General features: G+C 36.0%; 3 protein-coding genes across 4 annotated transcripts; 1 reads left to right on the plus strand and 2 right to left on the minus strand.

Moving 5' to 3' along the window:
• The first annotated feature begins 456 nt into the window (after positions 1–456).
• Positions 457–6,839, plus strand: LOC7474230 (uncharacterized). The gene is made up of 13 exons (XM_002314685.4): positions 457–623; positions 707–768; positions 981–1,058; positions 1,154–1,235; positions 1,452–1,522; positions 1,680–1,781; positions 2,021–2,110; positions 2,649–2,723; positions 3,044–3,076; positions 3,845–3,922; positions 4,363–4,428; positions 4,905–5,041; positions 6,417–6,839. Exons 1-13 carry the CDS (start codon positions 569–571, stop codon positions 6,436–6,438), a joined length of 951 nt encoding a protein of 316 aa, XP_002314721.4. The 5' UTR covers positions 457–568; the 3' UTR covers positions 6,439–6,839.
• Positions 6,840–7,125: 286 nt separating this feature from the next.
• On the minus strand, positions 7,126–9,864 carry LOC7474231 (AP2-like ethylene-responsive transcription factor AIL5). The gene is made up of 7 exons (XM_052456362.1): positions 9,210–9,864; positions 8,838–9,066; positions 8,633–8,721; positions 8,413–8,486; positions 8,275–8,325; positions 8,095–8,171; positions 7,126–7,929 (listed from the first exon to the last, which is right to left on the minus strand). Exons 4-7 carry the CDS (start codon positions 8,454–8,456, stop codon positions 7,304–7,306), a joined length of 798 nt encoding a protein of 265 aa, XP_052312322.1. The 5' UTR covers positions 8,457–8,486; positions 8,633–8,721; positions 8,838–9,066; positions 9,210–9,864; the 3' UTR covers positions 7,126–7,303.
• A 2,427-nt stretch (positions 9,865–12,291) lies between these two features.
• On the minus strand, positions 12,292–23,181 carry LOC18102525 (alpha-amylase 3, chloroplastic). 2 transcript variants are annotated; one of them, XM_006378345.3, is made up of 11 exons: positions 22,543–23,181; positions 22,338–22,451; positions 22,069–22,195; positions 21,018–21,334; positions 19,077–19,732; positions 18,485–18,674; positions 16,736–16,842; positions 15,250–15,499; positions 14,254–14,376; positions 13,289–13,456; positions 12,292–12,890 (listed from the first exon to the last, which is right to left on the minus strand). In XM_006378345.3, exons 1-11 carry the CDS (start codon positions 23,050–23,052, stop codon positions 12,732–12,734), a joined length of 2,721 nt encoding a protein of 906 aa, XP_006378407.2. In that variant the 5' UTR covers positions 23,053–23,181; the 3' UTR covers positions 12,292–12,731. The 2 variants fall into 2 exon arrangements, with proteins under 2 accessions (XP_006378407.2, XP_024466049.2); XM_024610281.2 differs by having other exon boundaries at positions 21,018–21,367.
• Positions 23,182–24,995: the final 1,814 nt, after the last annotated feature.

A 24,995-nucleotide genomic window follows, 5' to 3' on the forward strand; every position in this document is an offset into this window, starting at 1 on the left:
AACGTAGGTGTCCGGGCCAGCTTGCGCGCACCTCGACTAATCCCACGGACCCTGAAATTAACGACCATGTAAGTCTCCAGTGACCATCATATGAACAACCACATAGCTCGAATCTGAGACCACAGAGAAAGCAAACCTCTTAGTTCCAAGTTTTTATCACTGGCCATCACCTAGATAAATAAATATACTTGATATTTATCCATCAAAACCTCTTAAATTGGATCGTAGGTGACATGTCATCCACTTTACTGATGGAAAAACACACCGATGGTTGCTTGGAGTTAAATTTCTAATCTTCTACATATGGAAATGGAAGTGATTTTTTTTACTTCCCGTCGAGCCTACGTATATGGGCTGAGTGGCCCAGTGAGGTCGCTCGAAACTCAAAAGGCCAAGTGAAGAAAATTGGGCCCAATAAATCATAAAATTGACTCCGGCCCAGTATACCATGCTCGAGGCACAAACTGATCAACAACTCAACTTGATCCTCCTCAAATAAAGAATCAGAGTCTTCTCTCTCTTTCTCTTCCTCTCTCTCTACAGGGTTCCTGATTTACCGAACTTAGTCATGGCTATGCAAGCTGGAATCGGCGTCTCTAGGATCCTCATCCTCGCCGGAGCAGGTATTATTATTATTAATCGCCGATCAATCATGTGTACTTGCCCACGTATTTGACTAACTTTTGCTGGCCGTGTTATTTACTAGGATACACCGGTACGATCATGCTCAAAAACGGTAAATTATCCGAATTAATCGCTGAACTTCAGGTGCTTTTATTATTGCTTTACTATCATCATCATCATTATTGTTTGTTTTAAAGAATCATATAGTTTCTTTTTGTTTTGATCAGATAGGTTGTAGCTTAGTTAGATTGGCCTTGTATTTGTTTGTTGAAAATGACTGGGGGTTTGAATTTTATTCTCCTTCTTGAAAATAAAATTGATTTCTATATAATTAAATGCGTATTTGTGTTTGTTAGAGCTTGGTGAAGGGGATGGAAAAATCCGGGGAAAAATCTGATGGTGATTCTGACTACTCTGATGCCATTGCCCAACAGGTAACAAATATTTACAGTTTAATTCAAAGAGTGAATTATATAACAATACTTTGCATGTTGTTGCAAATAATTTTCTGTTTTGAAATTCCTTACAGGTGCGTAGGTTGGCAATGGAAGTTCGGCAACTGGCCTCTGCACGGCAAATAACAGTTCTCAGTGGGAATCCTGGCCAAATGGGTATCCTCTACTGTATTTCCTATTCAATGGTTCTTTGAACAGTTCTATTTTTCTCTCTCTTTTCCTTAAGTATAAAACCAGTACTAGGATATTTTTTCCTTGGCTTGCAAAATGTTGCACGTTAGACTTTTGGTACTAGAGATTAAGTATTCCTTTTATCATTTCTTATTGCGGCGTACTTTCTTATTGGGTTTTAATCCCTTCTACCTGGTACAGGTAACCTCACAGGTCTTATAATTCCAGCTGCCACCCTGGGGGCATTGGGTTACGGTTACATGTGGTGGAAGGTATGTACTTAAATACCAATGCATTATCATGGGTTTCCTTCTATCAGGATTTATTTTCATATACTCAAAATTCATTCCTTTTTATTCATTTAGCGGCTCTAAGATGAAGCGAGGCACTTTCAGGATGCTGATTTTTTTTTTCCTTGTTAAAAACCAGGGTCTAAAATTCTCAGATCTTATGTATGTAACAAAGCGCAGTATGGCAAGTGCTGTTTCAAACTTGACAAAACATTTGGAGCAAGTATCCGAGGCTCTGTCTGTAAGTGCTATTTTGTTGATGATTTCAATTATTTTTTTGGGGGAGGGGGTGCTAGAATGTGGCTAATGAGAAAAGGTAAAGAGTATTTTATGCTTCAATTAAGTTGGAAATGTACCAGTCCATCTCTGAAGAAATAAAAGTAGTATGCGATCAGCCAATTTCTACCGGTCACTAACATTATTTGCTGTTGATTTTCCATTTATGCTGTTGATTTTATTTATTTATTATTCTTTTGTCAGACTGCCAAGACACATTTAACACAAAGAATACAACATTTGGATGATAAAATGGAGAGTCAAAAGGAGATCTCAAAGGCAATTCAAAATGATGTAAGAGAATATCTTTCTCTCTTCATGGGGTATTTGTCTTACATCAAGATTTAGACCCTAGATTCGCATTAAAACTGCTACAAAACATTAAACTGTGAATGAAGGACCAGGTTTATTCTTTTTGATTGACCTCATCATCAAATTTGTGATTCTTTGTTTTGGGAAACAGTATGAAGCTTCATACAGAATCATTTAAATGCAATAATTGAAATCTTGATTCTGGTTGGCTTTCTTATTAATTGATTCACCGATTGAAGGATTTGATCTCATTGAAGTTGTCTTTCAAGTAATAAACTTTATATTTTGTACATCTTAGGTGCTAAAAATCTAATTGCATGTATTTTTTTTTGTTGATGAATAAATATTCTAGTGTGATATATTAGCCGCATAGTTATCACTTGAAACTTATTACATCAGTCTCACTTTCTTCTTATTTTTATGATATTCTAGGTGATATTAGGTAATTGTGGAACAGTCTATTGCATGCCAAAGATTTATCTGCAATATCATCCTAATGTGTCTTGATTTTTTTATACAGGTCAATGCTGCCTCTGAAAATCTAACACTAATTGGTTCTGAGCTGTGGCAGTTGCAGTGTTTGGTATCTGGTCTGGTAGGTTTTGCCTAAATATTATTCCTTACTTCTTGGCTTTGCTAGCTCTTGCTTTCTTTGTCAATATATCTCTCAAATCCCCAAACTCACGTTTCTGCACTCACCCCCATTAATCTTACTGAAGTACCAAAAAATTCAAGATGTGCTCTATGAAACTTCCTTATATGTTTTATTTTAATTTGAAATAGGAAAAGGAGAAAAAGTTAAATGATAGTGAAGGGATGAAATAGTCCAAATTTTTATTTTAATCCCGTTACATTTGTCATTGTTTCTCTGTCCCTTAACTGAATTCATTATAATTTGTTTGTTTCTTTTTGCAGGATGGGAAGATAGGTTCATTGGAGGAGAAACAGGTGAAACAACACTTAAAACATATACATTTTTCAATTTAAATTGAAAATCATATCTTCACACCATACATCCATGTGCTGCCAGCACTTCTAGAACATACTGATGCTTGCTTAACATCTGTCCTATGAATAGTTTGCAATGCTCTATTTGGTTTATTTATCCATTTTTATGAGTTGCAGGAAAATGAATATACAGTAGATACATAATACATTGGACGAGTTTTGTGTCAAAGATGTTTGAATGAATTTTTTGTTATGTTGAAGTTTACTTGTCATAAACATCAAACACTTTTTTGTGATATTCTTCCTGTTTACTCAAGGAATTGAAGAGTAGTTCAGAGACCCTATTTTGAGCATCTGGGATCCTTAACCGAAATTATGTAAAGTTTTTGTGGATGAACAAACCTTTTCCTGTTCCAAATTCCTGTTGAGAGTTGAAAGTAATAATCTTTGAGTTGTGAGTGCTCTGATAGTCAGATGAATACTTGAATTTTCTTTTGCAATACTGTTGTCATCATGTGTTTGTTCCTTAATATTGAAGTTAACTAAAAGCTGAGAGTGTTCTCTTAATCTTTTTATTGTTTATTTTTTGATGACTATAGTGGAATTCCTTTTATAGTTGCTTATGATAAATTGGTCACTTCCTAAGAATACATCTGTGAGAGTACTCACCAGTGTTTTATGCCTTGCAATTGCATAAGTGAGTGATCTTGTTGTTTGATCTCCTGTTCGTATTCTTGCTGATGTACTGATCCAATTTTATGGTGACAGGATATTGCAAATATGGGTGTGATGTACTTGTGCAACTTTGTTGGTGGCAAAAAAGCAAAAATGCCTAAAGCTCTGGAGGTTGGATATAGCATTTAATGCAGTTTTTTTTTAATGCATCTGATTTTCATATAGAAATTGTTAGCGGGCATTATAACTAAATGGTATTGCTTACTTGAATTATCACATTGTAAAATGAAGCTCTCACCACCATCCTGAAGTGGAGATTTTGGACAGAGGACAGTATTAGTTTTCATTTACCTGTCTTGTTGAGCCTTTAGACCTCATATAAGCTAGGGATTTTTTCTCTACACAAGACCAAAAAAACACACCATCATTGAAGCAATTGATGGATAATTTTCCTTGCTGAACTTTTCTTCTCAACTATCTTCCGACCCTGCTTCTTTTCCATATTACTCATTTTCTGACTCAGTGTCTTTTACTATTCTCTCACTATCAAAGTCCTGTTTTATATCTAACTTCAGTTTATTGACCTGAATATTTGTTTCTACATCTTGCAGGATCAGCTTAAACCTTCAGGGAGAACTCGTGCCTCACTCGCATACGCTGAAGTCCCAAGTTTGACGGTATCTTTCTTATACAATGAATTTAATTTTAATTTGTGATCTGGTTCTCTCTCGCTTGCACACACGTGTGTCCTAATACCCTGATACAGATTAGCTGAAGTTAGACGTGCAGCTTTGCTGCCAATTTACAGTTTGATCCTTTAGCCACCACATGCAAACTTATCCCCAATGGGCTGGGCACTGTCATTTTAATACACAATCATGTCCCATTAAACCAGTCTTGAATCCCAGAAAAGATGAATGGGAGAGAATGCAAACAAATGTAAAATGTATGCTGCATGTCTGGTTTATGGATTGCTTTGACCCGGCCCATTCCTGCTTCCTGGTCTGTCAGTACTGCTTATTGCAGGTAACGGGAAATCTTGATGCTCAAAACATTGAGGATTTGGGGTGAAAATGTTAGGTGACAATAAAATGCTTTGTGTTCACCGAGTATAGTCTGAACTCGAATTTGATGGCTCTCCTTTTCCTGACAGGGTCTAAAGGAGCTTGCAGATGATTTATCCCAAACTTTCAGCAAGCCAGCAACTGATGCTACTTTGCAAGATGGAACTGATAATCTGGAAGACCAGCTAAGAACCCCACGTAATGATCAACCAAGAGCTCTTCTCAGGTTTGTATTCCATCATTTTCTAACTTCATTGCTATTCATCTGCCAGAGAAGATGGTGCTTGTGCATATAACAGTAAATTGGGAACAGTTTCTTTGTTGCCGACAGAACAATCAGTTATTTATTATTATTTTTCTTATTTATCTGAAAGGGAAAATCATATTAATCATATTCTGTGCTCGTTAACCAGTGAGTAAAACTTTTAGGGTGGGTATGTTTCCACAGCCAAAATCTATTTACATGAGACCATTAACAAGTTGTTTGTAAGGTGAATAATTAATTGATTTTTATATCAAATTTGGACAATTCCAATGATATCTATTCAATTTGAATTCCAAGAATTTGACGTTTCAAATTGAATTGCACCCAAACTTTATTGCTGTTACCTCCCTCCCTCTGCTTTCTTCTTACAAGTTGTGATGGTGAGGGAGCTCCTTTAGTTTTTTTCTTTCTTGAAGCAATCTAAGTCCAATAACTACTTTGATATTAGGCATTGTCTTACAAATATTTTGTTCTTCTGTGGCCTTCAATCTCCCATCTGGTCACCATCATTGCTGGAGTTCAAGTGTTGGACCCCTCTGTTTTGGACTTGGTGAGCTTTTGTATATGGAGTGCTAAAAGAAATGAACTTAATGGCAAGGCTTTAGGTTGGTGTTAAAAAAATAAGGGTGCTATTGCTGGTGATGGCTTCAGAACTCTAGTGCTACAAAAATTGCTTTGGCATCGGTCATGTCAATTAAATATTCGAATTCTTCTGGTGTTACTGCTGAGTAATTAATTTGGCTTTTTGCAGAAAGGGTGGGTTAGTGTGGCTTTTTGCAGAGAGGGATGAATGAGGGGTGACCCCAGGAGAAGATAGTGTTTGGATGCTTAGCTAGAAAGAATGTAGGAAGATAATGTGGGTCGCATTGATATTTTTCCTTAGATTAGAGTTTGATGATGTGGAGATAGAACTTCTATTGGTAATTTATAAGCTTTCCTTGAACCAAATTTGTGTTCTTGGTTCCCAAGTCATTGACCAGTATAACCACATTTCATAATTTGGTAGCACACCCTGTTTCCTTATTCTGCATTTTGTTAGCTTGGGAAACGATGGAATCTGAGATTTGAGTATATGCAATAATGAAAGAAAGCTTTTGTTAACGGATTAGGGATCCTTCTAGGATGGTTGGTGATTAAGCTTTGGGTCATCTCTCACACTGAGCTGGTGCTTTCTGGTAGGAAAGGTGGTGATAAAGTTTCTAGGTTCTGTTGATTTAACTTGTTGCTCACAATTATTTGTTTCTCAGAAATATAATGTTGAAATGCCCATGCCCACTTTTCTTTTTCCTGTTCTGACATGCAATTATGTTGCTTACTCATGGCTTAACATTTGCAGGTTTAATTCTGCCAGGTGTTGATTGCAATGCCTTAAACACAATCATCACCAAACCGCATCTCTGCAACAGTCTCGTTGATTATTTTATGTACAAATAAAGGAGATTTTTAACCACACTGAGGAACAATCTCGGAAATGGTGGTTGATTTCTTATAGTAGATTACCCCACGATGCCCTGCTTTAGAAATTCAATAAGACATGCAATCTGTTTGTATTACAACGTTTCATTTTATCAGTATTGTTTAATGGTTGCAAGTGTTATGGCAACTACCCGTAGTCCTGTAAAGTATAAAATTTTTTGGTATTAAACCGACACTTATAGTCAAAATTGGCTTGTTATGATGATTTTTTTATTTTTTGGAACATAAGAATTATGTGTTTCTTTAGAAAGGTAAAGTGCGAATGTATTTGTGTTTCTTTAAAGTGTTTTGGCATTCCAGGGATGTGTGATTTTCTCGGTTAGTTTTTTTGCTGTTTTCACCAGTTGGTTACTAAAAATAAGCCCTCCAACTTCTCAGTTTTATTTATCGAGGCCAAGCCTTTAATTCCTAACAATTGATTCGATATAGTTTAGTTTGGCTACAAACTTGGATGTGTAATTGTATAATTTAGTTTTGCTCAACTGTGAATAGAGTGTTTTGGTGCCATGGATGAAGAATGAAAAGAGTAGTCTTGTTCTTAAGAAGATTTTGCTTCATGTTCACAATAATTGATCATGAAAATAGGAAGTGTATTATTTTCATTATAGATGAGATACTTAAAGAGTGTTGGAGGGAGGAGAGGGTATCTGCATTTATTTGTAAGAGCAATTTATGGTACTCATTCACAGACTAGTTAGCTGCATTGCCTCATGCAAGGAAGAGGCAGAAGGAAGTTGGAATCTCTAGTTAACGGAAACGAGAAGGCATGCTCAAGGCTCCATTCCAAAGAGATTGCTCCATTCCACTGTATGGTGGCAATGTATTTGTCTCTCCTTGCTCTGAGCACAAGAACGGATCCTCGGTTGAAGTGCCTGTGTGAGGAATGGGGCTGAGTCCATCATAGAATGCCTCCCCAGCATTGTTGTTGCCATTATGCGGGTTTTTCGAATCATTTTCTTCAATTTCTTCGGAGGTGGTATTCAAGTTCTTCTCCACAAGCTCTTTGAATATTGAAGATTTAAAGAGGAGGCTAAGGGCAGTCGAGGAGGATGACCTAGTGAGGGGGCTAACGGGAAGCGTCTTCCTGTGAAAAATGTCCTCGTTTTTAGGGGTGTTTAAATTATCCATTAAAGAAGGGTCCATCTGGAGAACGGATAGCTGGGTTGGTTTCTCGCTCGGAAGGTGATTGGAGAAGGTTGCCATCGGCAGGGGGTCTGAAGCTGGCTTCGATTCTTGAGTTTGAGGTGCAGGAAGACTGGCTTCTGGCTTCAGCCATCTGATGTATGTGCTTAAATCGAAATTGGTTACAGCATTGATCCCTCTGTATTCAATGGCTGCTATATCATAGGCATGAGCAGCTTCCTCTTGAGTGCCTGCAATAGGAGGAAACAGATCTTGTATTTAGCTGCAAGGACGTCGGCTCAGATTAGATTGCACCAGCCAAATGCTTCATCAATGCCATCTTTTAAAGATTATATTTTGTTTTTCATGTTTCATTAAAAAAAAAAAAAAAACAACGTTTCAGGTTATTAACTCACTGTACGTGCCAAGATAAAGATATTTGTTTCCAAACACTCTCCCTATCCTTGCTTCCCATCTCCCATTGTGATGGTGCCTGAAATTTCAAAGAAAGCGGCCACCTGTCTCCGAGTTAACTGGTGCATGCATGCATGCATAATTCCTTCAGATTAGTAAGCAGAAAAGGGTGTTGCGCTTACCTAGCAACTCCTCTGTATTTGGATACACCTCTTGAAAACCCACTGCTTCTCCTATAAACAAAAACTATACTCTCTTAATTCTTCTGATTATACCCCAAAGTTCTTATGTATAATTGGTGAGAATGCTCAAGAACAAACCTTCTCAAGGAGGCTAGATATTCTTCTTTGGTTACCGTTTTCATTATTTCAATCTCTTTCTCGTAGTCAGACGCCTATAACAAATTGATGATCACACAGAATATAACTTAACATTGAAAGATAATTGTCTCGGCTCCATAAATATATTAGCAAGTATCAAATAAGAAATTCACATAAAAAATAATTATTTTTTTATCAGATAGACTGCAGTAATCTTTACCGGAAAATTTGTGAAAGTTGACGTTCCCCAGTACTTGAGAGCAGCTAAATCATATGCTCTTGCAGCGGATTCTTCTTCATCATAAGCTCCTGTTGCATTTGCAGATGTTCTCAAAGGTTAACTGGCTTTCTTCTTTCTTTGTTAATCAGTTTTCTCTAGAGCAAATTAATTGAGATTGGTTTCAACCAGAAAGCGAAGTGCTCACCAAGATAAACTTCCCCGAGCAAAATGAAGTTGATATGCACACAGATGAAAAGGCCGATCGTGAGTAATCAAGTACCTTAAGTATCTGAGGCAGGGACGGTGAAGCAGATTTAACAAGCCAAGAAGGCTTGGAAACTACGTACGTACCTTGTTTACCCTTCTTTCTCTGTGTTGGATTCCAAGTTCCTTTATCCCATAAATGAGCTTCAAATCGTCCGGTCCAACGGTGCCTGTAGTAAATAATTAGCACATGAATACACATGTTTAGCTTCTAATTAACAACTAGTCAAGCAAACGAGAAACATAATTGCATTGATAATGATATGTAGAAAAAACCATGAAAATGATCCTAGCTTGCTATATCAAATTAAACCTGCTAACTCCCCGAAATCTTGAACTTCTCTTGACAGTAGTGGCAACAGCTGCAGTTCGATCACCAAGTGACTGTTGCTGCTGCTGCTGGTCACTTTGTTGATCATTAATATTGCAGCTTAATGCAAATGTGGAAGGGTCTCTTCGTCGTCTTTTAATACACTTACCAGCCTCCCCGGCTCTCCTTTCTTCTTCTATCATGCACAAGCGACGCCTTCCTAGGCTTATCTGATCGCCAGTATTCCTTGTCATCTCCATCTTTGTCTAAATGACTCTCCAGGGAATATAGAAAGTGACAAGACCAGACCAGACCAAAAGCTATTAATATGTTTGCTTGACGTTTACAAAAACTAATTATGCAAGTATTGTAACAACTGCTTATATGCTTCAGCAGTGCCCACCCAGACAAAGAAATGTCGATGTTCACGATATCATCTGCGACAAACTCCCTTTGTCTGCACTCTCATTATAATAAGGTGCTAGCTAAGACTACATGATTACAGGGTATCACCAAAATTATTTCCAGATCCTTGCACATACACCGAACCATTATATTCTTCGGTATCATCAGATTTCAAAAATTTGACAGGATTTCTTTGCTGTAGTATTCGAAATTAGATCCGTTATATACGATTGTGCTCAAGTTTAACAGCATCTTTAATTATTAACTTAATTACTGGAAAATGATCAGAAATGCATTGAATTTAAGGTAAATGCCCGGATTTAATTACCACAGTTTTCAATTTCATAGCTTGCAGTAGTTTTAAGGAAATTAATAGCTACTATTGTACTTGTAACCAAAAGAGAAAATAAAATGCACTGTTGAAATCCTTGGAGGATTAAAGTTGACGGATTAAATAATACCAAGAGCTTGGACAAAAATGAATTTGGCTTTACTAGTAGAGAAGCTTCCAAAATGCCTTATAGATTTTTGTTTTCTGCGATGCAAACCTGACAAGTGTACAATTACATGACAAACACCGCATTCTCGTCGTTCGTCTTCTTTTTTCCTTTAGCTTGGTCATTCATCCATGGGATTCTTCGTCAACTTATTGGTCATGTTTTCAGACTTGTTTTGGCTTTGTCTCGTATTCTTACTTTAAATTATGGCGCGGTGTTTTCCATGAAATCCACCCCTTTTTTTATATATATATATATTATACTTTCAAATAAATAATTAATAGTACATTCTATTTTTTTTATATAAAAAAAATACAGTGATAGGGATAAATTAATAAAATCGGAGCAAATCAATACCACTAATAATTAAGCACATACCAACTTCTTCATCTTATTTGTTTTTATACAAACACACACACACACACACAAGAGTTTTATATACATAATTCGACAAAAAAACCCTTACATTAATTACATTATATCTCTTGAGAATTTTATGTTAAGAAAATATATTGTTTAAAAGAGCACATTTTCTTAACATGAAATTCTCGAGAGATATAAATATAATGTAATGTAAGGATTCCCTAATTATGTATATAAAACTCTTTTATTTATATATATAAAAGACCAAAAGAACTAGTTAGGTGTCTCATGCTTCACCTTATAATATAAAAAAATAATACTTTAACGTTGTTAATGTATTTTTTTTTTAAAAAAAAATAGCTATTTGATATTATAAAAAAATTATAATTATTAATTTTAAAAATTCAAATTTGAAAAAACCTTCGTGGTGTACTAGGGCAACCAAATGTTAGAGGATCATAGATTGAAATCCCATCTCCATCGCTTTTAATCCTGAATCCATAGTGATCCGCCGAATCCCTGATGAGCCCACCAGATCCCAAAACAATGTCATGAATGTGAAGGCCATGGATGATCACATTTTGTACAAATTAATTGGGATAGTAATACCAGCGCCATAAGCAATATGCACATTGGCTCCCCTCCCCTCCCATCAATGGTTTCGTTACTAGCTAGTAGCTATCATGAGCTGCAACCATCAAATCTACAGGCTAACACCCTCGAGAGCCGCGCGCTAGGCCTAGCTTGTTGGCTGGCAGCGTCACGCCAAGCTATGAGACCTGATAGCTACTGTCAGCCCATCAACAATTAGGTCTAGTAGCGCCAAACCTAGCAAGAGTTAAGTCTGGCTTTAATTTAGCCAGTGTCAGACTACACGTTTTTATTGGGGCACATTTGATGCTAGCACGTGCCAGCCCAACACGCCTTAAAAATCAAGAAAATTATATCTGTATAGTTTTATTGATCAGGTATTTTTTTAAAAAAATATAGTAATCAGGTATCTAAACTCTCTTAATTCTCCTCTCAGTTTTTATGGTATGTATAGCTAAATTTTAGAGGTTTTGTGTCTGGATAATTTCTTGAATTATCAAGTACCATGGTTATGGCACTTTTTGGTGTCCAGTTACATCGTCGCAGGTTGACAAATATTGATATCTCAAAGAAGCCTCCACAAGCAAGAGCTCGAATAAAAGCCTTTTTAAAATATATAATGTTTTTATAAAATATTTTTTATTTAAAAATACATTTAAATAATTATTTTCAACAAAACATTAAAATGATATAAAACACTTTTAAAAAATATTAATTTAAAACTAGATGATAAAAAACACTTTCAAAAAATATTAATTTAAAACTAGATGAGAAAATAAATAAAAACACAGCTGAACGGTAAAGTTAAATAATCACTAAAATGGCATTGGAATGAGTAATTCTTGCAATTATCACAATACATAATAATACCAACAATAATATTTGCGATCATTATTTTTACATATAACATGCAACATTAAAGTTTCGTACATGCAATAACCTTTGGCATCTTCATTATGGCAATGTTGCAACAATAATAGGATATTTCCCCAATGTATTATTACAAATGAATATATAGCACACGACTGTAAATACTATTTTTTATGTTCATATATGAATGACAATATAACCCAAACCTGATAAATACTAACCCAACCCGACCAAAATAAACAAGTATTTTTTTGATTTATTTTACCCAATAAATAAGGGATAAAATATAAATATTATCAAACTCAACCCAGATTCCGTCTAAACCTATCCCAAAATATATTTTTTATTATATAAATATATTTATAGAAAATTTAAATTTTTTTATTACAATATAATATATACATATCTCAGACATAAAACACATTTATATATAATATTTATCCCTTTATCATTTAATATACATATCCACACTTAAAATATATATATTAACTATTATTTTTTTATCGAATAATAAATAATAATATATAATAAATACTATGAATACTCGAAACTTCAAAACCCGGCATTCCCATGCGCACCCAGCATGTAAACTCTGCGCACACCTCTTTCCAGAAGCTAGACTTTGGTGTAAAGTCAAGAATGGGGATTTTACTTCATTTGGTTGCGCGCAAACCACCCTGGTGAACTATTATTAGACTTTCTTGTTCTGCTGTTCTTTTACTTTGTAAATATAATTCTGCGGACTTGTCCAGGCGGACACTTTCTTGATCACACACTCAGCAATACTAATATGGATATATTAAGATGCTTCCCAGACCTTGTAATTCCTCCCTTCGATTTTTGAAGACCAACTGTAGGGCCCACTTGGCGGTTCGTAATGACCCGGTCCAATTTTCACCGCCACTTTCTCATCAATGATGGCCGCGTACACATCCCTCTCCGCCTTGGTAATTTTAACCTTAAATGAACAAACCAGCAAAGAGATCAATTTTTTATTGCTTGCTGTTTATTCATTTTCTTTTTTCCATGCAAGTATATGTTTGTAAGGGAATCATGACCAAAGTGTAATTAGATGCCAAGAAAATAAATGAGCAAACAACGTGTGTCGAATGCAACTAATAATTTTTAATGTAACAAGCAGTAGAGAAGTAGAATCAAGGATGAGGACTATTTACATGGACCTTTTCTTTTCTCTGTCTTATCATAGAAAGAAGTTATATAATTTGAAGTTACACAATACATACACTATTTAATATGCTAAAAAGGATAAAAATAAACTATATATCATCTTTGAAAGATTCTAATATTATCTTGATGCTCAAAATATGTGTATAAAGATGTAATTTCAATACTTACAGTGCTCCGACAGTGGATTTTGTTCCGGTTTCTTAGAGAGATGAGAGCTGCGATTTCAGATTGATAATGAGAAAATATGTGATCATAGAACACTGCTGGTGTTCCTGGATGAGTCAAGATGTAAGCATATCCTTGCATTTCTTTTCCACTGGGAAATCTCCAATGACCCTTAAGAAAGAAAGAGTATTGGTTAGTAACAAGATAACTTCACAGTATGAAACAGCGACAGCAACACAAAATATAGGTTTTGCATTCCTTTTGCATCTCCCAATAAATAATTTCCTACCCACCAATTAAAGTTAAGCAAAATCAAGATCCTGGATGACATCCTCAAATTATCTTCCATCTTCCCGTTTGGTATTCTATGAATTCCTTACTTTTAAGAACTACTTTTTTTTGTCTGTCCTTCTCCCTTTTGAGTTCTTATCTGTTGTTTTACACTCCGTTCCATTTAGTACACTTTCTATCCTCTCACGCAATTGGCTCATTTGAAAATGCAAATAATCACAAATAATATGAATCCAAAAGGTAACCAATTCACAGCTGAGACGAAAAGCTGACTGGCGATTCAGAGTGATGCTTCATCGCTTTGTGGACTTAAAACAACTACCCACTTTTACAGGACCAAGTCACGGAAGAAAAGGCTCATCCCATGGTTATATATCTATACAAAGGGCCATTACACTATGCAATGACTGCTATTTAATGTATTTTTCACTATTCATTGCTGTTATGTGACATTTTAAGATATATAATAACATTTCAAACAAATGACGACATTACAGCCTTTATGTAACTGTAACTAATCCCATAACATTGAAGAAGTTGAAATCGTGTTCCTCAAGGATGAGCAAATTTTAACTTCTATTTTTCTCTGGAGTACGTAATTTCTGATTTACGATCATTATTGTTCAATTCCTTCAATAGAGGTACAGCAGAAATATAAAAAATAAAGAAATTTAAACCTGGGTAGAACCAGTGTCATGATTCTCTATGAAGGTAACAGCACGAGATGGCCACCATCCGACAACCCCAGGAGGCTTTCCTTTCTGATCTGATAATCGCCAATACTCGCACCTTTCCAGTGTCTACGAGGGGAAAAAATATAAGTTGTAAATATGATTATCCTCCACCTTACCTTTATACCAAACAAATAAACCAAAACAAATGGAAAGGTAAAAGTGAAAGGGCAGGGATGTGGCACGAGCTTACAGCACTTGGAAAGCTAAAAAAAAGCTAGTCTTTCCTTGGATACTTTTCACGGAAGTATCATGGAGAGAGACTTGAGACTTGATTAACTGACATCTTGTCACCAACTTAATGATTATACAATGACACCACTCAAGTCATAAACTAATTGGCAAAAATGATCATCTAGCAGTTTATGGCATTATTCAACTCAATTAATCTAGATGCCAAACAGTTAGGTGCTTGGGTGCTACTTGCAACAAGAACAGTTTCTTATGTTTCAACTACAATCCCATCTATGGTTACAGTCTAAAATATATAACCCAGGAAATGCCAACCAGGCTCGTCATTTGTGGGCAAGAAAAGAAAAGATCAACATCAGAAGTGGAAAACCCTGTGTTCTATGATTCAGTAACTCTTTTGATACAAGATCCACGAGAGATGCTGCTTTCTGCAAGAACCTGCACGAAGTATCTAGGTCTAACCAGAAGTATCATCTAAATGCTCTTGTTATTCCTATCCCTTTACTCGAAACATCTACTGACACAGTAAATAAAATAAAAGATTATCAGGAGAAAAAAACATAGAGATATCAAGAAATTAAACAAATAATTCAATTCAGTACCAACTGCATCAGAGCATATGTATGTCTTTTGTTTTTCTCTTTTCATTTTGCACACTTTGTACATACATATAGAAGCGCGCACCCTTTTGGCCTTTTAAAGCATATTTATCAAAGAAATCTAAGATCAATAATGTAAATGAGCACTTACCGTATGAAGAATCCCTTTTGTGGTGACATCAAATGCACCAGCAGTCCCACTGGTGGCATTAATCCAGTCAACAATTCTCTGCCGATGTGCATCTTGATCGTGATCCAATTCACCGTATGTATAACTGAGGGAATCCCAATACTCACCAACAGCAAAATAAGGTTCACTTGCATCCAAGTAATCCTTCACATAACCACCCCAAAATCCTCTCACAAAATCAAGCCTCCATCCATCATACCCGATCTCTTTTCTGCATGCAAGATGCAACCAGTTAAATAAGGTTAGTTATGATGCTACCCAAATAAAATATGTTAAAACCATGCAAAGGTGAAAAAAACTGATCTATACCATAGGAATTAGCTCCCTGCAACATTTAAAAGCACAAGGCAGAAACAACAACAGAACATGATAAGGGAAGGGAAGGCAACAAAAAATCACAAAATACAAGCTTCACTCCATTATTAGTAAGCTCAGCTCAGCCTCCAAAACAGAACAGATTACAGCATCCAAAGCACAAAAAAAGCTTGATCTTAGCCATAGAAATTACAGCTCCCTGCAAAATCTAAAAGCAGAAGGAAAAGGCAATAACCGAGCATGTGAAGGAAATCCAGGGGAAATCAGCAAATACAAGTTCCACTCCTTATTGTCTGTAGCTCATCTCAGTCACCAAACAATATGGAAGGCACCACCAATCCACTCATTAAAGCAATCAAAACCACAGGGAATAGGAGGCAAAAAAAAGCTTCACACCATAAATAAATTCATTTCAGGCACAAGAGGATAGATCATAATTTGCAAATGACACAAAGGTTAGATCATCATTAGAACTACAGTAACTGGAATTTCCATAGGATTGGTATGAGCAATAAGAAGAAAGACACTAACAGCAGACCAGCAGGCATAGACCCAACATGATGCTTACGAAAAGACTAAATAGTAAATACAGCAGAAGTTGGTTGAAAGTAATATAAAACAGGTTTTAAACAAAAAAATACGCTGCGAATTTCCTGGAAAAAGAAACAAATCCAGAGAAAATATCCCAGTGCTCTAATAACATGAACCATTAAGAAAAATCAGATGATCTTAGGCACAGAAGTGGGAAAAAAATTTGATATGCTCCTTATGCTTCCTAGAGCTGAGCGAACCTGCTTTCAGATAAGAGAGCTAGAAAAGCCAGAAGATAAAAAGAACAAGAAAAAGCCTACATTGCATCATTAACCAATTGATTTGAAACACATGATGATGATCTTCTCCAGCAGGAATTTCACACAGCACCGTACCATTTATTTCTTGGAAGAAAAATGGTAGTGATGCTAAGTGAGAAAATTAGGATGCTGATACCAAGTTTGACTGTCAGAGACTCAGAAATGCTTTGTTATAAAAAATGAAGTTCAGTTTTCATTCTCTCACGATGATACATATTTTCTACTTGGTGTTCACTAATAAATATACAAGTCCTTACAAACACAAGGAAGAGGACTATTACCTTAGCCAGAGTAACCATTCTTTGAGATCCTTTCTTACAAATTCTTGTGAATGATCAATGTTTGGGGCAGCATGAAAATTATCTCCACTACTTTTGTTTCCCCTACCCTGCATGATACAGCCCAGGAGTTATACAAATGCGAGAGTATATTTTACAGGCACATTTACCATCAAGGAGCAAATTGTGATTAAGAAATAAGAGCACAGTCCTGAAAGCTGTTTTGTCACTACATTTGCGTGAAAATAATGCATCAAGCACAAAGAGCAAACATGCACAGTTGGCAGATCAAATCAGCAGACAAACCTCCTGTGACAGTACAAGTCTTGCTATTATAGATTAACTGCAAAATCAAGGTTGTAGGCCATAATTTGCAAGCATGCAAACAAGGTTACAGGAAATAGAACATTCCAAGACAAGCATATGTGACACAGGACAGTTTAAATTTCCAGCAAAGAAATGAGGTACCAAACTACCCAGCATCCTAGAATTTAAATGACAAATAAATGCTAATCTTTTCGTCTCTTGCGTCAGTAAGGAAATGTTCCCCCACGTCCATACTTCAGACATTCAGATGCATCCACCTCAGTCCCCAGAAATACAACATAAATGAATGTAAACTTGTACAGTCGAGTCATAAACTGATTTAATCATCCCAACAAAGTTCCCTTTTCCTACTGCAGTTGAGAGTAGAGGGGTATGTTCAGGATATCAGAACAAAGAATCCACAAGTAATACTAATATCTGCAGCAAAATCCAGGGAAGTAGTGGTCAATGACATGTTCATTTTGAATATTATTTGCCACTGCTAACTTACAAAAGAGTACTTGGACACAGGTTTCAACTATCTTGGTTTAGGAAAGGACAAATTAAGTATAAATATCTGAGAAAAATGAGTAACTTGAAGCAACATCAGCAAAAGAGTTCCCTTTCTTTTATATTCAAGTTCCTGTTGCAGTTCACATAAAAGTGTACCAGGTTCCATTCTTAGCTGTCTCGGAAATATCCAAACACATTAAACTGTCATTCTATCATGAATGTGGTGATTGACAGCACGTTTGCAATTGCAAAAATACTCATTGGAATAGCTTAATGATTCGGAAAGCAAGCATTGGGAAATCCTATAAATGAAGTTCATGCTGTTGAAAATCATACCACAAAGCCAATTTGGTTAAAAACTACAGGTATCATACATGCACATGGATATGTGTCCATTGTTATCATGCCTTCTTTAAGTATCCAAAACTTAAGCAAAACCAGTTCACATGGATACAATAATGAACAAACAGATTAATTTCAGGCACTGAGTATTAAATCAACACTCTTTAAGTTTGAAATATTCAGATATGAACGCTAGTATTATTTCTTTTCGAAGAAGTTTAGAGTTTTGGATAAGATAGACGTCACAATATTATGACTATTTATGACCTCACTATGCATTGACAAATGTTACCTTTTGAGATCTTTTCAATATATGGATAAAAAAAGTACAGATGCTTTCTAGAAGTAAATACGAGCCAGGGTCATTCTCTTTCCTTTTTTTGCTTATCAGTTTTAAAATTATGTTTGAAGGCACCAGGGCATTTTTTCTATGCATATTAACAACTAGCATTTTCTGGTAAAAGCATCCTGCTGCCTAATATTTGAGTCGTAAGAAATTAGCAACTGTGTTATCCTTTAGAGTAATTGATTCTTCATTCAACAGCAACACAGCTATCCAACTTTGGGAATCACATAAAAAAATTCAAGTACCTGAAAATGTGGATCATCTGCAACAACTGCCCGGTCATCCCAATTCAAGCGGCCTCCAAAAATATTCCATACACCATTCCCATTCTTGTAGTGTGCACAACGATGGTTCAAAACAGCATCTCCAAGAACTTTAACACCCTTTCCATGGAATCTCTTCACAAGATCCTTCAGCTCATCAATATTTCCATATCTGATATATACAACATGATAGAAATCAAATAGTACTTCATGGTCAGTATGATGATAGTGCCCATAATCTGTCATTCAGAAAAACAAAACAAAATCTGATAACCTACTAACAATTTCAATGATTGACAGACAATGAATTTGATGGCTTAAAATATGATACTTGTTTCCAAGCACAAAAGGTTAAAAGGTAAGAAAGAAAATATCCAAAAACTATAGAACTTCACTTCTATGTAAGAACATGTCAATTATGTTAACGTAAAAGGTATGGTTAGTTCTGGAGCAAACACAAAAGGAACAATTGGATCTGTACTAGCATCAGCTTCTGTGACCAAGTCCAATCTGAAAATCATTTAAAGAAGACCGTGACGAGTATTATGCATTTTTATAATTTTATAATATGTACCTGGAGTTAAGATTATACAAATCTTTTGGCATGTAACCTTCAGGTGACACAGATTCTGTTGGTGGGGGCAACCAAACCACAGTGAATCCAAGGGATGATATTTCTTCAATTTTTTGTTTTAGCTCCATGTACCAATGTCCCAATTTATGGGATTCCCAATTAAAACCTTGGAGCAATATTTCATGACCAGTGCCAGTTCCTGAGCATATTTTAGGAGCCTCTGTTGCCTCGGATTCCAGAGCAGTTTCATCCAGAAAAGTTGGAATTGAGCTTCTGAAGATACTGTATGCTTCAGCAGCCAATTTTTCAATTTCTTGGAGAATGCTTTCTTGTGCTTCTTTTGTTTTTGTCTTCTGTCTCTTCTCAGAGGAAAAGTCACTAACTAAGCTCCGTATTTCATTAATTATACCATCAGTATATATAGCATGAGAAACTTCTTGATCTGCTCCTACAGTGTTTTCAGATACTGGTGCAACTTCAGATTGTCCGGCTCCTGATAGAGCAGGAATGCTACTTGAGATTGGGAGAGCGATATAGAAATCATTTCCCATACAATTCAACCAAGTGCTATCATTTAGCTTGAGAACGAAAAGGAAGCCTACAAGGTCTTCGTCCAAAGTAAATGACCCTGAACGTCCATTTCCATCCTCTTTTGCCTGCAAAATGGGATGGCCATTTAAGTGACAAAGTAAAAGCAAGAAATAAGAATTCTTAACATTAAAATAGATAAGCCGACAATACCAACCATCAAGATACCCCAAATTCCAATTATCAATGGAAAACACAAGTAACGAATGATGCATGCTAAAAGGTAAATTACAAGCCAAATAATGCTTCCAGCCCAACCCATATATGATGGTGTATCATGTCTATTTATACAAACATTTGAGTGTATGTGAGTACTAAATAGAAAATTTGACAATATCCTCTACATCCACTTGATGTAAGGCCTATCTTTCTGAACTTCCAGCTAAACTATCCACTGCCACTAAAGAGTGAAAAGGGGGAAGAATAAGAAGTAAAAGAGCAGCTACAAAGCCCACAATAAAAACATAATTGTGTTCTTGGCAGTGGGTATTTTCCTTTATTTTTTGTAATTGAGAAAAACACTTCACCTTATCCCATTTCTATGCAAAAAGGGAGAGTCAACATTGGAGGAGGAAAAAGAATGATGAAAACAACAGATGAATGCAGGTTATGTTTGTGATAGATAGCAGAGAGTTGTGTTAGTTACCAGTAATTTTCTTTATCCTTAATATTAGATCATTAAAAAATCTACAAGCCTAGTGGAACAATTGGACCTAATATAAAGTGAGTGAAGATTTATGTGCATGTTTAATAAATTAAACTTCCAATGATAAAGTATATAAGTGAAAAATAAGAATCAATCAGCAAAGTTGACATGCACTTGTAAGAAAAATAATTTTCTTGATATGTTTCAATTAGTATACAAATGTTGCCCAATAAAACAGAGTAAAGAAAAAATAGAAACATGATACAGCCATGGCAAGGAAATACAAGGAACAGAGAAGCAAGAATCTGGATAGACTTGAATATAATTATATTTTATTTTTGCGGGGTGTCATTTGGTCTATAGTTCCTCACTATTCCAACCAATGACATCACTTTGTTGGAAAGATAGAGGTGCCAGTTGGCCTACATGTCCCTGTGCCAAAGTAGAGCTTTTAGCCTTGGCAATCTGTGTTCTAGCTTCGTTTGATGAACTTTACATAGTACCACATAAAATGGGCAGTTATTACTATCCAGAAATAAAGAAAGTGCATGCCAATTTTAATTATAGCTTTGTATATATCATTACCTAACTGAACCATGATTACCTGCAATGAATATTTTTACAAGGCAACAACAGTGCACATTCTGGAAAAAATGTCCAGGTACGCTATTCAGTTTCCTCTTTATACAGTAAATTAAGTTCTATACCTGTAGCACAGTCCGCAAAGCCTTGTTCTTAAACACAGTTGTTTCTGGTGGATGTGGAGCAGCTGGAATTTCCCATTTTTTAGCATCATCTCTGCAAACTCCCCAGTGAACAACAACTTCTCCAGGTAGATCAGTTACTAAATAGAGAAGATTCTTGGCTGTCTTGAGACACTTGATAACTGAAACAGTCACTGAGTTTTCAATCACGGCAAATTTAGCAATAGGCAGCTCTTCATAGAATCCTTCTACCTTCCTAGTTTCTTGTTTAGGGTCTTTGGATCTGCTGCTGCTATCTTTACCTTCAGAAGCCAATGCATCTGCTTTGAGGAACATGTTAGAAAGCATTGCCCCTAGAATTGAAGATGAGTTAACACAATCTGTCAGCTCATCAGCAAATATAAAATGGAGAAGAGAGAGAGCTACAGAGAGGAGCAAACAGAAATCATAGACCACCTACTCATGACCCAACTAACCGCCAACATAATAGCAAGCATGAGTTTGGGATCTACAACTTAGCCACAAGTATGCCACCTGATTTATTTTCCCAGTCGATTTCTAATTCAACCAAGATTTATGTAAACGATGAAATCAGGCAACAGAGTACTTAACAAACTATGGAAGATTAGCAATGTAGCATTGAACTATGCCAGTTTGCAACTTATGTGGAAAAGGAAAGTGAAGAACAGGAAAAAGACTAGAAACTAAAATGATTTGATTCACTATTCAGCAATTCTGTATGTCTATAATGGAAAACAGGCAAAGGAAAGTTACACTAATCCGATTTCTAGTTTTCCAGAAATCCTATTCATCCACATGGTGATCAAATTTTACTTGGGATTTTCCTTCCTCTGGATCAATCAGATTAGTATCTCTGATTAGGACCATCCTCTGTGATAGTTTTAGAAAAAATCTTGTTAAAAAACCAAATCCATAAACACGGACGCATGTTGTTCGCAAATGGTAACAAATCTGTAGTACAAAACATGGGGAAAGAAAAGAGATCATGTAAATAGCAGCATATGAAAATAATACTAGTGATTAATTTTATAACCTGGCCACATACTAAAGCCCCCCTTTGCTCCTATGACGTTTCCACCGCCAGAATCGAGCAAGCAGTCCACAAGAGGCACCTTGAAATCTCTCCCTTTGTGCTGATACCAAACTCCAGTTTCTTCATCCTGTGCCAGCCAGCCACCGCAATCCCCCACAAAAATGAGAGAGAGAGAGAGAGAATTATTACCACCAGCATAAAATTGAAAAATAATTAGGACAAGTGGAAAAAAAAAAAAAAAAAAAAAAGCAGCATGCTAAACTCAAAACCTTCAAAACAAAATTCAGGGCTGCAACCGGACTTTTGGGATCAATCCCTATCTTCACTTGGTGAAACTTATCTCCTTCTGATGCCTTCTTTAACGGCGTCTCTATGGCATAGTCCTGCAAAAGCAAAACGTTACATTACATTCCAGCCAGTGACGGTCAAGTGCCATGGCCATTGGAAGGCAATAAATAAATAAATAAGATTTACCTTTACAGGAATCGAACCAGGGGGTCTCATATTCTCAGGAGGTTGATCCCATTCACTGCCAGTATCATCGACATAAGAAACACCCCAATGAAGAATCCATTTCCCTGGAAGACTACACCCTACAGTAAGCTGCTGCCATTGATCCTCCTTCTCCTTGGCCTTACTCTGATCTAATCTTACAAAAATCTTTCCTTCAGTCATTTCAGTACGCGAAAGAGGGAAGGTCTCTTTGAATACGACATCATTAGTGGACTCAACAAGAGCCGTATCGGTGGAGCTAGCTCTAGCCGTGTGGGTTTTGACCCTATGAAGGTCAAGAAAAGGGAAGTAGGAGGCATTTGACAGGAGTTTTCGTCTTGGTATTAGTGAACAGCAACAATTAAAAGACGAAGGAGATTTGATGAGAGCAGCAGTAGTGACAGTTATAGCAGCCTTTCTCCTGCTACGAGCATATCCGGGCTTTTCAAAGCGAGAGTATCGAAGGAAAGGCTCTACGCTAACTGCCGACATTTTTCTTAGATCTTCTCTCTGATTTTGTTGATCTTTTTATGCACTCGGTATAGTCATGGAGGGGAGCCGAGTTGAGTGGAGCAGGGCACTGGGAAGACGGGGATTTTTTCCCAGATATTTATAACAACTGGCAGTGGTGATGAAAGGTTGGTTCCTTTTTTATTACATCTGTGTAAAATTACTAGGAGCGTACATGTGTGTATAAATACATTGAAAAGGTAGACATTGGAGTGAAAGCGACATTTTCATGGAATTCTTCGTGCTGGTTGCGTGCTAAACATTTCTTGTTTGTAATATACTTTCTTTTAAATCATATTTATTATTCAATTATAAAATAGTCTCTAAACTAGTAATTAGCCCGTAAGGTGTGAGGAATTATTAAATATCTTTTATTATATTTGTTAATAACTTGTTCTGTCTAGAATTTACTCAAAAAATCCTCATATATTTTAGTCAATCTTTTGGAATTTTCCAGTTAATTTCTAGTTGTATCGTTCACCTGTGATGCTGTGTCCTCGTCGATAATTATTTTTTTTCTTATTTATGTATCTGATACGTATTGGGTCATACCAGGCTCGTATGTATAATTGAAAAGTACCCAGTATGAAATTGGGGTTTTACGAAATATCCATGCCTCCTGCCATCCTCGCATGTATAAAGATGCACTGTATGTTATTTGACTTATTTCTACCGAATCTTACCCGAAAGAGAGGACACTAATGAATCTTGTTGCGAGGGAAAAAACTAAAAGAGCTCATTGATGTCTTGTTCTTTTAACCTGAAGCAAACACTGTGGATTCAAAAAACCAAAGGAGCTCATTAATTTAACTTGAACAGTGATTTAACGGGTTTGCCTCTCTATTCAAAAAAAAAAAAAAACACCGATAATTGGGGGTGTTTTTGTCTTTTTACCAGGGACATCGGTCATTATTAAATTGATCGGGAAAAAATAAATATTTTCTCTTTTAGATTGTACGGTGAAACAATTAAAACACCTTTTAAAAAAAAAACTAGAGTCAAGGGGCACTTTTGAATTTTTAAATAGTTTTTACGTAGGTTTCATGTTAAACGAGGGGCAATTTGATCCTTCACTGAGCTAAAAACTTAAAATTGGTCTCAAGGAGCTTTTCGTCGTTTCATAAGGGTTTTTTGGTTATTATGTGATAAGATAAGGAGCAATTTGGGTCTTTTGACAAATAAAGAAAATAATTAAAAAAAATAAAAGTTAGTGTTTGTGTGCATAGCACGCGTCAGTATGTGGATGGTGTGTTTAGCACCTCTCTGCTGCCAAAAGTGTCGTTCCATCATGGTGTTGGAAACGTTTTTATGTCCTCTTCATATGTGGCAATGTGTGTTAGTGTTGGGTGCCTGGTTTATTGTTGGCTAGGCTTTTTTTCACTTATATTCTATCTCTTTCTCTTAAAATGACAGCTTGGTCCTCATGGTTAGAGGAGAGATTCAACCTTTTTTTGTTCCTTAGATTTTTTATAATTTGACCATTTCATGTTCAGTTTTTGGAAACTGGACTTGATAGTTTTTTTTTTATTGCCTAGACATGAAGATTCCATAATATCAAGGAAAAAATGTTTGGTTTTAGCAAAATAAAATATAATTTTAGTGATTTAGAACAATTAACGTTTTAAAAAAATATATATAGGGTATGGAAAGGACAGACAAGGCTACCCTGCTCACATGTGCACCACATGCACTAGTGTGTGGGAAGAGATCGTTGTGCTCAGATGGTGCACGCGGCCTCTTTTAGCAATGTATTGGTGTCGTTCGTGGTTGCTTTCAAAGCACTGTACAACGATCCTTTTAATTATCCAACGTGTCCTTTTTCTTTTCTCTCTCATCTCCTCTCCTAAAAAAACATGCAAACCTGTCATAATTGAAAGGTATCATGTCATTTTGTTTTGTACAAGAGTTGGTCCTTGTTCTTTTGA

This window comes from Populus trichocarpa, chromosome 10 (assembly GCF_000002775.5).
Source record: "Populus trichocarpa isolate Nisqually-1 chromosome 10, P.trichocarpa_v4.1, whole genome shotgun sequence".
Classification (NCBI taxonomy): Eukaryota; Viridiplantae; Streptophyta; class Magnoliopsida; order Malpighiales; family Salicaceae; genus Populus; species Populus trichocarpa.

Coding starts and splice junctions, on each gene's coding strand:
- LOC7474230 (XM_002314685.4), top strand. CDS start 569: ATGGCTATGCAAGCTGGAATCGGCGTCTCTAGGATCCTCATCCTCGCC. Junction 2,111..2,648: donor CAAAGGCAATTCAAAATGAT/GTAAGAGAATAT, acceptor TTTTTTATACAG/GTCAATGCTGCCTCTGAAAA. Junction 3,077..3,844: donor GTTCATTGGAGGAGAAACAG/GTGAAACAACAC, acceptor TTATGGTGACAG/GATATTGCAAATATGGGTGT.
- LOC7474231 (XM_052456362.1), bottom strand. CDS start 8,456: ATGAAAACGGTAACCAAAGAAGAATATCTAGCCTCCTTGAGAAG. Junction 8,172..8,274: donor AAATACAGAGGAGTTGCTAG/GTAAGCGCAACA, acceptor TTGAAATTTCAG/GCACCATCACAATGGGAGAT. Junction 7,930..8,094: donor TCTTTATCTTGGCACGTACA/GTGAGTTAATAA, acceptor CTCCTATTGCAG/GCACTCAAGAGGAAGCTGCT.
- LOC18102525 (XM_024610281.2), bottom strand. CDS start 23,052: ATGTCGGCAGTTAGCGTAGAGCCTTTCCTTCGATACTCTCGCTTTGAA. Junction 22,452..22,542: donor CTGGTTCGATTCCTGTAAAG/GTAAATCTTATT, acceptor TTGCTTTTGCAG/GACTATGCCATAGAGACGCC. Junction 14,377..15,249: donor CAAAAGGGATTCTTCATACG/GTAAGTGCTCAT, acceptor TTCCCCTCGTAG/ACACTGGAAAGGTGCGAGTA.